Raw genomic sequence first — 16,324 nt, forward strand, 5'->3', positions numbered from 1 at the left:
CAAATACTACCCTCATAAAACAGCAGCATTAACACATCTGTGCTCTAACAAAATACTTTTGAATCTGATAATGGATTATATTATGTTCCACTGTGGATGGAGGTTTGGGAGAAGAGATGCTCTCAGCACAGATATGTTCATACGCTAAGTTGGTGTACAAAGAAGCTATACAAAAGCAAATGGACATTATATAGGGAGAGCCTTATGGCTTTGCAGAAAGGCCAGAAGCAGTCAAACTAATGCATCATACCACTACCCAACCTGTTTTGCAAGCTATTTCATAAGCTAAGGTGAAAGGGTGCTGTGCAGTGATCATGTATGGAGATTCACCTGCAGGAGGAAGGCAATTAGTGTGAAAGAAGGGAAAAACCCACTTAGTAACCAAGCTGTAATAAGGTCACTAAACAAATGAGTTCAAGGGAACCTGACAGTGGAAGCCTTTACATTCTGTGGATGTTCTGAGCAGTCAGACCTCCAAATCTGAAATGGCATGTGTTTCCTATTAAACAGGAAACCTCCGAGTTATTCTCTGTACCTAGAGTGGTAAGTAACTAGCATTTGGATATCACTAAACATTTATAAGTTGCATACTAGTAGTGGCAACTGCTGTATGTTGAGTATACAGGGATAGATTCAGGAAGTCACTTCCGCATGTACTTTGTGGATAGAAGTCAGTGTTAGAGATGTCAAACTAAAAAGGACAGCAAGAGGCTAGAGACTTTAGTATTGAACTTGAAAGATTAGTAATCATGAGACACATTTGAGAATGCAGGTAGTATTTATTTTGTACAATGTCATTTGACTCATAGCAGTGGCACAAGGGAAGGGATCGGTTCTGCTTAAAGAAAGTGAGGCAGCAAGACAGTTGGTACAGAGATCAAGTCTACTCCTTTTTGTATTTAGAGTCTAGTAGATTGACAGCTCTTCTTAAGTTGTTTTGTAAGGGCAGGCAGAGTGCAAGCAAGTTCTTTTGTACTAAGTCTCTACAGCTAGAGGGTTTCTTTCCAATATAAGAAGGCAACCTGAGTTTGCTTTCTTTTGCCAGAGCTATTTCTCCCAGAAACTGCAGTAATCAGTGACTGACAGATGGGCATTAGGGTTACAATGCTTTGTGCATCTAGACTGGATCAGAGACTGTTTGCATGCAGGAGTACAAGCCAACAATTGATTTGAGATTGAAACATGGAAAGAGTCTCAGTATTTCAGAGAAAGGAGTTCTATGCCCATTGGTCAAGAGAAGATGTATGGATGTCAGTTGCCTGCAAGGTGAAGGCAACAGGTTTATATTCGCTGTAGGCTGTCAAACGTAGGCTGAACACCTATAGGTCTGTCATGTCCTTTACAAGCAGAATTCAGAGCTTGTTGTCCTCCTTTGTCTAGAGGAAGCTAGGATTGTCTAGTCCTTCTCCACTTTGTCATCCACTGCAGAGTCTCCAGATGGAGCAAAGGGTCCTACAATCCATGTGAGGGGAATGTTGTGCACCATATACTCCAGCAGCTCATCCAGAGACTCCCGTGCTTTGGTCACCCTCTCTCGGCTCTGGGAGAGGATACTGCTGGAGAGATCCTGGAAGGAAGCAGCAGTAGAGAAGGAAGCATGGAGGTCTTCTAGGCCACTTAGGATCTGCTGGACCCGGTCCTGCATATTGGCTGGGAGGCCCTGGATGCTGGATACTAGGGTGAGACAGATGGCCTGCAAGTGATGGATGATGCTACGGGACACATCCAGTGTCCGAGTCTCAATCAGCTGTGAAGAAGCAAGTTGCAATTAATGGAAAACATGTATAAAACATTTATACATTCTAATTAGAGTGCAGGGTTGAATGCATGACATCTGAATACTATTGCTGAATTTAACTAGTAGTCCTGTGCTTTAAACACTAGGTAATGCTTCCTCCTTGGAGGAAACCTCAAATAATTCCTGACTATTCAGTAAGGGTGATACCTCTGGCTGTGCAGAATCTGTGTCCTCCGTTGCTCTGAGCTCCCTTCTGCTCCACTCCTGCCACATTTGATTCAGCTTCTCCTGGCCATCATGAAGCTTCTGACCCACAGCCTCTTTAGCAGAGTCAATCTGGAGAGATTAAAAGAAAAAGGGTGGAGATTCTTGAAGTCTGACTTTGGTGACAAACAGCAAGGTCTTTAGAGAGGGCTGTGGATTCCTGTCAAAATTCAGTCACCCAATACAGAGAGGTTGGGATGCTTCCGCTGCCTTGGTGAGATGGCTCCTCTGGTTATTGGTAGATCACCCAGCTGGGGTGGGAGGAGAGAACTAAGGAAGGGGTGGGCCTCTCTGGAATACACCAAGTGATGGTTAGTTTAAATTAGACTGACAGGAGACATCTGAGCTCTCCCCATCCCATGTCACAAGTTGTCCTGTATGTCACACTATCAGCACACTAAATGTTCTCATGAATATTTCTATGAAAGTCACAGCTCATTACAGGTCTGTTAGTCTTGTCTTATGATGGTTCCTCCCCATGTACTCTACAAGATGACCCTGAGTTCTGCAGTGTGCTGTGACCCATGCCAAATTGGGCTACAGCTTTGACTAGAGGTTTAAGTGACCCAGCTACAAAATGGAATGGTTTGTCAGTACAGTGGCTTGTGTCTTTTATATCTTACCTGGGAGACATGAAAAGCAACATACATCTTGTATAAGAATGTCTGTATATTCTGCTGAAATGTTTGCAATTAGATGTGTTGGCATCTCACTTTAGTGTATTCAGATCTAAAGGGGCAGTTTGTGTTTTAGAACTTGTGATTTAGGTTGTCTGCAAGTTCTGAGAGAGATGTTTTTAGATCAATTTCTTGTCTCCAGGATTTGATGGCAACACTGGAAGTGTCAGAATCAGTTTAAAATGAAATCAGACTCTGGAGCAGAAGTCTGGGGCAGAGGCTGGATTTCACAAGTCATGGCTGTAAAAGTGACCCCATGGGGCCTGGTTTATGGTTGAGAAAGCTTTTTGTTCTTCTTTATTTTCTTAGTAGATACATGCACCACATGAGGGATGAATCTGAAAGCATTTGCAAGATTAAAAAAAGTGGCAGCAAGTCACTGAGGAAGCAGTGTTTCTCCACCTCTCCAATCCCCCTTGCTTTTACAGACTGACTTGTAAAGAAGCAGGCTGTACCACCACAATGACTATGCTTGACTAAGCCTTGCTATTGTAGGCAAACAGGCATTCCACAGAAAGCTCATCAGAAGTATAACCTTTCATATATAGGGTTCATCACTATGCAACTCCTTGACAGAATACTTTTTTTGGGGGGGGTGGGAGGGATGAGGGAGGAGAAGCCCAAACTACTAGGATTTTCATTCCCTACCAGATCGATGGTTTGCTGAAGCTGAAAGAGGGCCTCCTTTGTGCTTTGTCCAACTTGTTTCACCTTGCCCAGGGAGTGCTGGTAAGCTCGTTGGCGGAGTTTGGTTGAAAGGGAACCCAAACGCACATAGTAACTCTTCGGCTGTCTCTGCTGCTCTGCAGAGGCCACTTCAAACCCCTCCAGAGATGTTGCAAGTTTAACTGAAAGGAATGAGAACAAGGTTTAATCCTAGCCAAGGCTGAGAGTCAGATGAAGTACCATAGTGACCGGGGGGGGGGGGGGAGAGAGGGTAGGAGGCCATAATATTTGATCTGTTGTAGTCACTCCCTGGTTCTAGAAATCCTTCCCCCAATTCTTGCTTGTGCAGCACAAACACGTTCTTCGTTAACTCTCAGTACCCAGAGGATTTAATTTGATACGCCAAGGACCAACAAGACCACATAATTGAACTAAAATAGGATGAATCATTTACAGCCAATGGCAGGTGTTAGTGTTCATATCACTAGAGGATTAGTATTTGTGCATTAGTGTCGTAAGAAGCAGACTCCCAATGACAGCCTATAATAGGGGCTATTCCAGGTACAGTGGAGTGCCTGCAGCCTGTCTCAAGCCAGCCTCTTTAAATAGCTCTAGTACAAGATGATTTGGGGAGGGGAAGTCATTCTCTAATGGAGTAGCTGGCTAAAAGATCCTGGTCATTGGAAAGGTCTGACAGGTTATTCTGATTAAGAAACCACCTTTGAGAGCTGATCAACTAGTAGAGAGTTCATGCTGCTAGAATACCCTGTATTCTGAGCCCAGACTAACTGTGAAATCTAGGCACTTGAGATTATACAAAGCCTTACATAAGATGGGCTACAGTGGATCAACACCTGCATAGTTTGCACTTCTTTAGAAAAAAGGAAGGAGAACAGGAAGAGTAAAAGCTATTTTAGCATCTACTGGGATGCTAGAGACCTAGATGTGTGAACAGTCACCATTGGATCTGTAGTACCTGTAGGTTTACCCCCCACCCATGTGAGGTTCATTTAGGATTTCAAGTTTGCAGCAGACAATGCAGTATTGGGGCTGATTGGCATAGCTTCCTATGTAATGGGCCAGAACCTCAAAGGCTGCACCAGGTGGCCTCTGTGAAGACATGTTAATTAGCACCTTGAGATGAGATGTATGTTTCTGCAGAGTCACAGCTGTAGTTCTGAGCCTGCATTCCAATACCCTCCCCCACTCCCTGTTTAATGAATGCTTTATGGGAGGGGCATTTGTTGGTGAAGATTCCATAAGTGGCAGATATTTATCTAATTAAGGTATGATTAGACATTTAACATTAGAAAAATTGAGATTCTCCAGGAAGTCAGGGTCTCCTAGATTTAGTGTACTGGGAAGAGTGCACTGACCTAATTCTTCATCTGTCACTGGGAGGTAGAAGTCCACCAGTTCCTCCGATTTCCCCAGCAATGTGTCAATGCTGCTCACAACCTTCTGCCCCACGCTTGATTCCATGACAGCACTCATGCTGCTAGTCATTACAGATCTGGTGGCATCCATACTACCCTGCATAGTCTCTTTTGTTTTGCCCATCATTCCAGTTACCACATCCTTTGCTTCTGTGACAGCACTGACAACTGCATCCTTGGTGCCTGTTACTGTGGAAGATACTAGCTCCTTGGTGTCTGAGATCACCTAGGGGAAAAGAATGGTGTTATTAACAGACTATGAATAGGTACCAGCGTGGTTTTAGTGGGGGGATGTGCCATGCTTGGTCCATACAGATTTTTAGTCTCAGGCTTCAGCATCAACTTCACTTCCTTATTTTCCCCACTCATAGTTTCTTGCATCATAACAGCCTTCATTCGGGACAGCTCCTTACTGCCAGCCAACATCCTTTGTTTCAAGGCAGCCATGTGGTTTGGCCAAGGCCTTATGACCAGGGACTGCTTCCATCACTATGACATCAGGATCCATTCATTTATATTATTCTAATCTAATTAGGACTGCTGCATCCTTTTCTCCAGGATTTCTCTTGGCCAAAAAAAGTTACCTTATCAGCTGGCTGTTGAAGAATTGGCAGTTTCTCCTCCAGCTTGTCCAGTCCTTTGGAGGCATATTTGTTTACTGCTGCAACTGTAAAAAACTAACTTTAGTCCCTTGAAATTCTTTTCAGTTTTAGTAGTTCCCCACAGTCTCTTGAAATCAAAGAGACTAAGTCAGAGGAAGTCCTGTTGCAATGTTTACAGTGCCTTGACAAATGGAATCTGGACTATCATTTATGACACCAAGGTGCTCCCATATGACAAAAGGTGATTGTGGGTGAGAAGTCTATGGCTTGCTATACCACCAGGAAGAGCCTGTCAGTAAGTCAAAATTTAGTTATGCAGGCACTTTGGAAATAGCGTTTTAGAATCATAGGACTGGAAAGGACATTGAGAGGTCATCTAGTCCAGGCCCCTGCACTCATAGCAGAGCTAAGTATTATCTAGGTCATCCCTGACAGGTGTTTGTCCAACCGGCTCTTAAAATCTCCAGTGATGGAGATTCCACAGCCTCCCTAGGCAATTTATGCCAGTGCTGAACCACCCTGACAGTTGGGAAGTTTTTCCTAATGTCCGACCTAGACCTCCCTTGCAGCAATTTAAGCCCATTGCTTCTGGTCCTGTCCTCAGAGGTTAAGGAGAACAATTCTTCTCCCTCTTCCTTTTAAGAACCTTTTATGTACTTGAAAACTGTTGTCCCCTCAGTCTTCTCTTTCCCAAACTAAAGAGACCCAATTTTCTCAATCTTCCCCCACAGGGTTTCTCTAGACCTTTAATCATTTTTGTTGCTCTTCTCTGGACTTTCAGAAAAGCTGGGGACAAATTGGAGAAATGTGGCACCCAGAACTGGAAACAGTGCTCCAGTTGAAGGCTAATCAGCATGGAGTAGAGCAGACTACTAACTTCACATCTTGCTTACAACACTCCTGCTAATATCATTCTAGGATGTGTTTGCTTTTTTATTTGGCAACAGTGTACACTGTTTGCTCATATTTAGCTTGTGATCCATTAGGACCCCCAGACTGCTTTTTGCACTACTCCTTTCTTAGCAGTCATTTCCCATTTTGTATGTGTGCAACTGATTGTTCCTTCCTAAGTGGAGTACTTTGTATTTGTCCTTATTGACTTTCATCCTATTTACTTCAGACCATTTCTCCAGTTTGTCCAGATAATTGAGTTTTAATCCTGTCCTGCAAAGCACTTGCAACCCCTCCCAGCTTGGTATTATCCACAAGCTTTATAAGTGTACTCTCTATGCCATCATATAAATATGGATAAAGATATTGAACAGAACTGGACCTAGAACAGGTCCTGCAGGACCTGACTTGTTATGCCCTTCCAGCATGACTATGAACCACTGATAACTACTCTGGGAATGGTTCCCCCTCCCCCCCCCCAATCAGTTTTGCACCCACCTTATGGTAGCTCCATCTAGGTTGGATTTCCCTATTTTGTCCATGAGAAGGTCATTGAGACAGTATCAAAGCCTTTACTAAAAGGTCAAGATATGCCATGCCTACTGCTTCCCCCCCCCCCATCCACAAGACTTGTTACCCTGTCAAAGAAAGCCATCAGGTTGGTTTGACATGATTTGTTCTTGACAAATCCATGATATCACTTTATTAGCTGCTATTGTGAATTATAAGTTAGTAAAGCCCTACTTAACTTGTGATATTGAGGATTCTGCACTATTAGGTGTCCAGTGCAATTTTGCCTGTAGGAACTCTGTTACTGCTGACAGCAAACCCCTTCCCACTGACAGTGGAAAACTTGCAGAAAAGTAATTACTGCAAATAAGGGCCATGACTACTTTTTGGCAATTTTCTATAGCTTGTCCACAACTGAGCCACAATTTTGACAGTCATCCCACAATTCAGGTAGGTCCTTACACATTAGTGTTTGGCTATGGCAATTCAAACTACGTTTTTAAATATTGCTATATTGCCTTTAGAATCTAAAGCATCCATCCTGCTCTCCATTAAGTCACATGACAATAGCAAGACCTTTGTGTCTCCAAATTAAGGTATCTGAATAGTGAATCAGATTAGGGTTGGAAGAGACCTCAGGAGGTCATCTAGTCAACCCCCTGCTCAAAGCAGGGCAAACCGTCAACTAAAATCATCCGTGACAGGGCTTTGTCAAGCTGGGCCTTAAAAACCTGTAAGGATGGAGATTCTACCACCTCCCTTGGTAACCCATTCCAGTGCTGCACAACCCTGCTAGTGAAATAGTTTAATACCCAGCCTAAACCTCCCCCACTGCAATTTGAAACCATTGCTTTTTGTTCCATCAATAGCCTTGCTCCATCCTCTTTGGAACCTGCCCCCCCTTTCAGGTAGTTGAAGGCCCCTATCAAATCCCCTGTCACTCTTCTCTGGACTAAATAAGTCTAGTTCCTTCTGCCTCTCCTCCCAAGTCATGTGCCCCAGTCCCCTAATAATTTTTGTTGCCCTCCTCTGTTCTCATCTTTTCTGTAGTGGGGGCCCAAATCTGGATGCAAAACTCCAGATGTTGTCTCACCAGTGCCAAATAGAGGGGAATAATCACTTCCCTTGATCTGCTGGCAATGCTCCTACTGATGCAGCCCAATATGCTGTTAGCCTTTTTGGCAACAAGAGCACACTGTTGACAGCTTCTTATCCACTGTAATCCCCAGATCCTTTTCTGCAGAACGGCCACTTAGCCAGTTGGTCCCCAGCCTATACCAGTGCATGGGATTCTTCCATCCTAAGTGCAAGACTCAGCACTTGTCCTTGTTGAACCTCAGATTTCTTTTGGCCCAATCCTCCAATTTGTCTGGACAGTGGTTTTATTTATTGACATTTATCAGAAATATCTGTTCTGGCAAAAGAACAATGAAAACTGCTTAAGGTTTACCTTCTGTACTGCTGGCTGCATTTCACCTGATGTGTAATTGATTTTTGTAGGCCAGTGCTTTAGTATTTAAGGTTATGCTTTAGCAGGTTAAGTTATCAGCCAATAAACTGCTGGATAAGTAAGCAGTCAACCTGGACAGGAGTAGATAAATTTGCTGTAGGTTTTACAGATTTGACTGTAAAGATGAGCAATATTTGTTTGGATATATTTACTAAGACAGAATTTGAGGTCAGTTTTGATGAGCAAAGTTGCCAAAGGTTGAGACAAAACCCAACTGCCAAGAGTAAAAACCTATAAGGAAAGGCCTGTTAGTTTTCTGCCATCCCTCCTCTGTTTCTCTGCATGTTTATTTACATTGTGGGTTTTTCAGAGCAAGATTGGTCTTAAGTGTCTATGTTGCCTAGGAGTTTTGGGCAATTTATACATATATATAAAAATTCTCCTCTCTTCTTCTGCAGTGATGTCAGCATCTACAAAGTGATCCTATACTATTTCACATGGAAAGGATGCATCACCTTCTTTAGCTCCCTCCCAAAAGGTGTTTTTGCCAAAATGCCTGTCACCCAGATACATCATTACTCACTCTGAGGTTCAAGTGTGGTCAGAATTGGTTGTACACCACCAACTGCAGCAGTAGCAATTGTCTTTGCTCCCATCTCTGCAACACCACAGACTGACTTGATGAGTGAATGGTCTTCTTTAGCGGCAGTGTAAGTAGTAGAAACCTTGTCATAGGTAGAGCTGACCAGTGGCAGATTGGTCACCCTACTCACCACACTCTAAGGAAGGGAAGAAAGTTAGAGTCCAGCTGGTTAAACAGATTTAGTAAGACTTGCACAGATGCTCTTTCACACCTGAGAATCTTAGGGCTGTTGAATCAGTACCTCCTGACTGTTTCAGGGACTCCAGCAGGGGGTTAGTTTCTCCTCCAGATACTGCCTTAGGGTAGTTATAGTGCCCAGAAGTATTTTGCTGAGAGGCCATGCAATTTAGCAAGAACTAATCACTTGCTATTAGTTTTGCAAGTCTGTTCCTGGGATATAACTAGAATGTTTGCAGACTGAAGAGACTTATGACTGTCAGGATGTCCCACCCAAGCCAGCTCTATTAGCCTCTAAAGTCCAGGAAAGCAATCTTAGATTAATTTAAGGTGCTACTATCCACACCTGTAGGCAGTGTTGAAGCTTGCTAATAGTGTACAATACAAGTTTGACCAGTAGGTGCAATTAGCACCAATCACACATAAGAGGTAGGACTCTTCATTCACCCATCCCAAGAAAGCTTCAGGTAATAGATAAGATTGTGGCATGAGCTGAAGCTTTGGGACCCCTATCAGCTCCCAATTATACTGAACTCCCAGTGAAGTCAGGCTCTGGCAGACCAAAAGGGACTGTGTTCCAAAGTTGGAGGCTACATGTTAGAGACCTGATGTGATGTCATTCCAAGTTCATTATGGCAGTGGTTGTGTTGCCATTTCTAGTTTCACACCCATGAATTATGAATTAAAGGCAAGAAGGGACCATTGTGACCTAGGCAATTGTGCTGAGGAGACAAGTCCATTGTGACCTAGTCTTGTCTCCTGCAGCAGATTACTGGCTGTAGAATTTCAGCCAGTAGTCTAATTCCCCCAGAAGACATGGGGACAAACTATTTCTTTTAGAAAAACACCCAGTCTGATTGTGGTTATAAGGCTAGTTTACAAGCCTGGTTTAACTCTACATACTTAGCAACCAATAATATACCTACCTGATGCTCCTGATCAGTCTCTAGGAAAACAGCATTTGTTTTCTTTTCGTCTATAGACATGATGATATCAGATACCACTGAAAAGAATGAAAAGGTGAACCATACCATTCTCTGCAAGATTGAGCTCTAACAGGCTAAATATTGCCATCTACTCCTTCCTGCTTTCAAAGCTTATTGTAAAAAAGGGGCATTAGATAGTAGCAAGTGCTGTTCCAAATACACAGAGGGAAAGGAAAGAATTCTCATTTACTAGGAATGAAATCAGGAGAATTTGAGAGGATACTGTTTTCTAGAAGGGTAAGAATCAGTTCTGGTCACAAGGTCAGTCCCACCTTCATAATTGAAAGATTAGTCTAGAACTTTAAGTGGGGGGCCAGGTGTCGTTACTCACTCAGATATGGCCAGCTCTGGGAGTAGTCAAATACCGACCAGAGGGCTAGCTTTGTTATGTCAAGTTAGAGGGCTCCTTCTAACAGGAGAAGAGAGCTAGGTCAGCAGTACATAGTGGGTCAGGTTTTTTTTTTTTTTTTTTTTTTAAAAAAAAACACCTTAGATGTAGTGAGCAAATCCCATAACAGTAACTTTGTTTAGCCAAAAGAGTTGAGAATCTCTAGTCCATCTCATTTTTTCACATGGAGACTGCTACACAAGCTAAAAAGGGAATATCAGGGGTTACAGTTGAACTGTGTTTGGCAGACAATGTTTGTCCCAACTGGAAGTGGTACAACATTCTGTGAATAAGTCTTCTGAAAATTAAATTCTCATGAATTTCTACGCCTGCTTTCAAAGTCACCCATTGCCTCCCCACATTCAGATGGGTATTTCTTCTGATTGTCAGAGAGTCAGATAAGTCAAGACATCAAGTTATAGTGAGTTTGGCCTCTGATAGAAATAGGCCTTTCCATAGCCATCTAGTCCAATATACTGTCTCCAGCAGTGGATAGAACCAGATGTACTATTCTGAATTAACATGCATATTGGGTTAGGAACCCAATCTTCCCATAACTGATTGCTGGGCATTAGGTTCTGAATCACAAGTCTAGTTATCCTCAGATACCATCATGCTAGCATGCAAGTCTAAATGTTTAGCATTCCTAAGCTCTTTCCCAGTAGGTCATTACAAATTGGAGAGACTCCAGTGGAGGGCAACAAAAATGATTAGGGGGCTGGGGCACATGACTTATGAGGAAAGCTGAGGGAACTGGGCTTATTTAGTCTGCAGAAAAAAAAAAAAGAGTGAGAATGGATTTGATAGCAGCCTTCAATTAACTGAAGGGGGGTTCCAAAGAGGATGGAGCTCAGCTGTTCTCAGTGGTGGCAGATGACAGAACAAGGAGCAATGGTCTCAAGTTGCAGTGGGGGAGGTCTAGGTTGGATATTAGGGAAAGAAACTTCTCACTAGAGGGTGGTGAAGCACTGGAATGGGTTACATAGGGAAGTGGTGGAATCTCCATCCTTACAGGTTTAAGGCCCATCTTGACAAATCCCTGGCTGGGATGATTTTGTTGGGGTTGGTCCTGCTTTGAGCAGGGGGTTGGACTAGATGGCTTCCTGAGATCTCTTCCAACCCTGGTCTGCTAGGATATACAATGTATTACCAACCTACAGAACTTGCTGTAAGAGAGGTACATATTTTTAAATATGTTCCTGTATAGTTTTCAAAGCCCCCACCACATTTTTTAAAAACTAGACAGCTCTAATATTTTTTAATCTGTTCATACAGAAGTTTACATGGCTAAGATACTGTGAGCGCTGTGTGATTCTTTTGACGACTGATGTTTATATCTAGATTGCTAGGACTAGAAATGAACACTATTTGAGGTTAGCTTATAGCACAAGTTTACATGGCAATACAACTTCAGCCTTTTGCATTCATTTCAGTGTTGTCTTTTTTTAACCTTGTACTGCGTATTTTTGTTGGTCTCTTCCCCATATACAAAAGTACATGTAGAACACTATCAGATAGGTCAATGTTGAGTCTACCAACATGCATTAGTTACATGGAATTGACCCATCCTAGTGTCTTTTTTTAAGATCACTCACGTGCTTCATGCCTCTAGTCTTAGACTGAAATGGTCATCCATTAGTTCCTCCTCCCCACCCCCAGCTGCTGACTGCTCACCCCCTGCTGCAGCCTAGTACATGAAATATTAACTATGTTGAACAGTGGAATGCTTCACTTCTGGTCAGTTTTCAGCATCAAGAGTTTATCTGCAGTTTCCTCTTAACCAATTTATAAATTCATGACAGACCTTTGCTTCTCACTGCATTAGTTTATTTTTCTTAATAGCTTCTTGTGAAGCACCATCAAGAAGCTTCTGAAAAAAATCTAAATAAATATCTACCACTTCTGCTTCCGCCACTAGGCCCTCAGAGAATTAATAGGTTTGAAAGGATAAACAAGTGTGGCTTTTGTACAAGGAAATTATCTGATGCTTATTTAGATTTTAAACTTGGCTTTAGTTTGTACAGTAGTAAAGTTCATTTTTACTGGTCTGAGTTCCCAGGATGATTTGGTAGCGCATTTTTAGGAGTTACAGCAGCTATCAAATATTAGCACACTTCAAAATTAGATTTCACATCTGTTATCAGTTCAACCACTTTATTTTCACTTGCTTTAAAGCCTGTGGTTGAATGCTACCTTGTCCTCTAACTTATTGTCACTTGATAAATCTACTAGTGTCTTAAGAGGATGTGTTGGAAGAAACTAGAGCAAAAGTCATGGAATGAGTCCCCAGTAGTTTCTCATGTCACACTGCTATAGATGCAACTTTAAGCTGCACCAGGTATCTCTGCACTGTTTTTAATATACATAGTATATAGTAATAACTTTATACATAACCACTGTTTTCCCCCTCAAGCTTCTATGTGCAGGAGTATAGGTTTAGTATTACCCATCTGAATAGTTAGATTTAAAAAACAGGATTCCAGTCAATGGATTTGGAAGCTCCTGTGCCCTACAGCAACATAATCTCACATTGCTAATCGTCTGTTCCTTTGGCGAATTAACAAGTTGTACCTGGTCAAGAACAAGATTGGCTCTTAAATTAGATTAGTAAAAGGTTGAGAAGCTTCATTTTCTGTTTCATGGTTTCAAACAGTTTGGCCACTTGTTATTCTTCTCTATGTTTCATGGTCACAGTATAGGTGACATTCACGCGTTTAACAATTATTTAGAGCTAGTATGTTTTTTGGTTAAAAACCCTCAACCATATCCATGACATGTTTTGTACCAGCACAGAAAACAAAAACATAACAGAAAGCGCCCTATGGTATGGAAAACACCACAGCAGCCCAACACTGTAGCATTTAATTTCAGAAAGGGGAACTACACAAAAATGAGATGGTCAGTTAAACAGAAGTTTAAAGGTACAGCACCAAAAGTAAAATCTCCGCAATCCACATGAAAACTTTAAAAAGACACCATAGATGCTCAACTTAAATGTATAGCCCAAATTTAAAAAAAACCCAAACACCAAAACAGAACATAGTAAGAACCAAAAGAGCACCAAAGTAAACAAAATAAAAGTAATGAGGCAAAAAGGTATCCTTTAAAAAGTGGAAGTTATATCCTAGTGAGGAAAATAGAAGCATAAACTCTGGTAATTGAGGTGTAAAAATATAAGTAGGAAGGCCAGAAAAGAATTTGAAGAACAGCTAGCCAAAGACTCAAAAAGTAATAGCAATTTAAAAAAGACACAAAAACAAGCCAGTGGGGCCACTGAACAATCAAGATTCTAAAGGAACACTCGAGGACAATAAGGCCATTGCAGAGAAACTAAGTTAATTTTGCATCGTCTTCACAGCTGAGGGAGATTCCCAAACCTGATCCATTCTTCTTAGGTGACAAATCTGAGGAACTGTCCCAGATTGAGGTGGCATTAGAGGTGGTTTTGGAACAAGTTGATAAATTAAACAGTAATAAGTCACTAGGACCAGATGGTATTCACCCAAGAGTTCTGAAGGAAATCAAATGTCAAATTGCAGGACTAACTGTAGTCTGTAACCTATTATTTAAGAACCAGAAGGGTAGCTGTGTTGTTTTTGTGGATACAGACTGAAGAGTCTGGTGGCACCTTAAAGACTAAGTTGTTTGGGCATAAGCTTGTGAGTAAAAACCACTTCAGATGCATCTGATGAAGTGGTTTACCACCCACAAAAGCTTATGCCCAAATAACTGTTATTCTTTAAGGTGCCACTAGACTCTGCATTTCTATCATTTAGATCAGCTTCTGTGCCAAGTGACTGGAGGATAGCTAATGTGATGCCAGTTTTTAAAAAGGGCTCTAGAAGTGACAATTACAGGCCGGTAAGCCTGACTCCCAGTACCAGGCCAACTGGTTGAAACTATAGTAAAGAACAAAATTGTCAGACATATAGATGAACATAATTTGTTGGGGAAGAGTCAACATGATTTTTGTAAAGGGAAATCATGCCTCACCCATCTACTATAATTCTTTGAGGGGGTCAACAAGCATGTTGACAAGGGGGATCCAGTGGATATAGTATTTAGATTTTCAGAGAGCCTTTGACAAGGTCCCTCAAAGGCTTTTAAGCAAAGTAAGCAGTCATGGGATAAGAGGGAAGGTGCTCTCATGGATTGGTAACTAGTTAAAAGATAGGAAACAAGGTGTACGAATAAATGGTCAGTTTTCAGACTGGAGAGAGATAAATAGTGGTGTCCCCCAGGGATCTGTAGTGGGCCCAGTCCAATTCAACATGTTCATAAATGATCTAGAAATTTTGCCACCTCACTGTTTACCCGTTTTTCCAAGGTAGTTAAATCCCAGACAGACACTGAAGAGCTGCAAAAGGTTCTCTCAAAACTGGGTGACTGGGCAACAAAATGGGAGATGAAATTCAATGTTGATAAATGCAAAGTAATGCATTTGAAAACATAATCCCAACTATACATATAAAATGTGGTCTGAATTAGCTATTACCACTCAATAAAGATCTTTGAGTCATTGTGGATAGTTCTCAGAAAATATCCACTCAATGTGCAGCAGCAGCCAAAAAAAGCAACCAGAATATTTGGAATCATTAAGAAAGGGATAGATATTTTCTGTCTTACTATCACATTGCCTCTATATAACTCCATGGTACACCCACATCCTGAATATTGTGTGCAGATGTGGTCGCCCCATGGTCAAAAAAAAAAAAAAGAGAGACTTAGAAAAGGTTCAGAAAAGGGCAACAAATAATTGGGGTATGGAGCAGCTGCTGTCTGAGGAGAGTTTAATAAGACTGACTTTTCAGCTTGGAAAAAGAGACAACTAAGGGAGGCTATGATAGAGATCTATAAAATCATGAATGGTATGGAGAAATTAGAGTTATTTATGCCTTCTCATGACAAGAGCTAGGGGCCACCAAATGGCATTAACAAAAGGAAGCATTTCTTCCCCCACAACACAGTCAACCTGTGGAACTCCTTGCTAGAGAATGTTGTGATGGCCAAGACTATAACAGGGCTCAAAAAAGAGCTAGATAAGTTCATGGATAATAGGTCCATCAATGGCTATCATCAAGGATGGGCAGGCATGGGGTCCCCAGCCTCTGGCAAACAGAGGCTAGGAACAGATTACTTGATGATTACCCGGTCTGTTCATTCCCTCTGGGGCACCTAGCATTAGCCATTGTCAGAAGACAGGATACTGGGTTAGATGGACCTTTGGTCTGAGCCAGTATAGCCATTCTTGTGTTACACTTTTAATAAACTCTGATTTGCCCCAGTCCCCATAGCTTTTTACCTCAAGGGGTAAGGCATTTGGATGAGTAGGTTTAAATTTTTATAACTAGAGCCTAGTTTAAGTATTTCTGTTGTTAACAGGTTTTACTCATCTACTGTTATCTTTCTAGAGATAAACTACACCAGGTTTCATAACACACAAGATAGAATAACTTATTCACTACTTATTTTGCTACCAACACAAGAAAACATTCCTTAGTACTAGAATTAAGGAGTATCAAGCTAGTTTTAAACAATTACATTTTACTATCCAACCCAGCTAAAGCCATAACCCCCATAACAAATTACAGTAAATTATAACATCTTACCTGACCCTTCCTACTTTCCTCACACACTGCCATAGAGAAGTAACACTTGTTTAGCTTTTATATGAGACTAGTGATGTCATCACAGGGTGTTGCAAACTGGCAATGTGGGAAAGCAATCAGAAAATGGCAGTCTCCACCCTGACTAATGAGGGCTGGAACCTGTGGTGTGCTCAACAATTATCCTTCCTCTCTCCAGAGTAGGAGAGCTTCTGCTCCACACCTGGTCCAGCTTCTCCTGATTATTGTGAAGCTTCTGATAATTTCCTGTAGTTCATTTTCAGCCTGAA

The 16,324-nt window shown here is 41.8% G+C and overlaps 1 protein-coding gene across 1 annotated transcript; it reads right to left on the bottom strand.

Annotated features, from left to right (window-relative positions):
* Nucleotides 1-759: 759 nt before the first annotated feature.
* LOC102941345 (perilipin-3) lies at nt 760-16,122 on the bottom strand. Its single transcript, XM_007066120.2, has 8 exons — nt 16,038-16,122; nt 9,981-10,057; nt 8,818-9,013; nt 5,366-5,448; nt 4,722-5,007; nt 3,328-3,527; nt 1,946-2,074; nt 760-1,747 (listed from the first exon to the last, which is right to left on the bottom strand). Exons 2-8 carry the CDS (start codon nt 10,038-10,040, stop codon nt 1,397-1,399), a joined length of 1,305 nt encoding a protein of 434 aa, XP_007066182.1. The 5' UTR covers nt 10,041-10,057; nt 16,038-16,122; the 3' UTR covers nt 760-1,396.
* Nucleotides 16,123-16,324: the final 202 nt, after the last annotated feature.

This window comes from Chelonia mydas, chromosome 5 (assembly GCF_015237465.2).
Source record: "Chelonia mydas isolate rCheMyd1 chromosome 5, rCheMyd1.pri.v2, whole genome shotgun sequence".
In the NCBI taxonomy this organism is placed as follows: Eukaryota; Metazoa; Chordata; order Testudines; family Cheloniidae; genus Chelonia; species Chelonia mydas.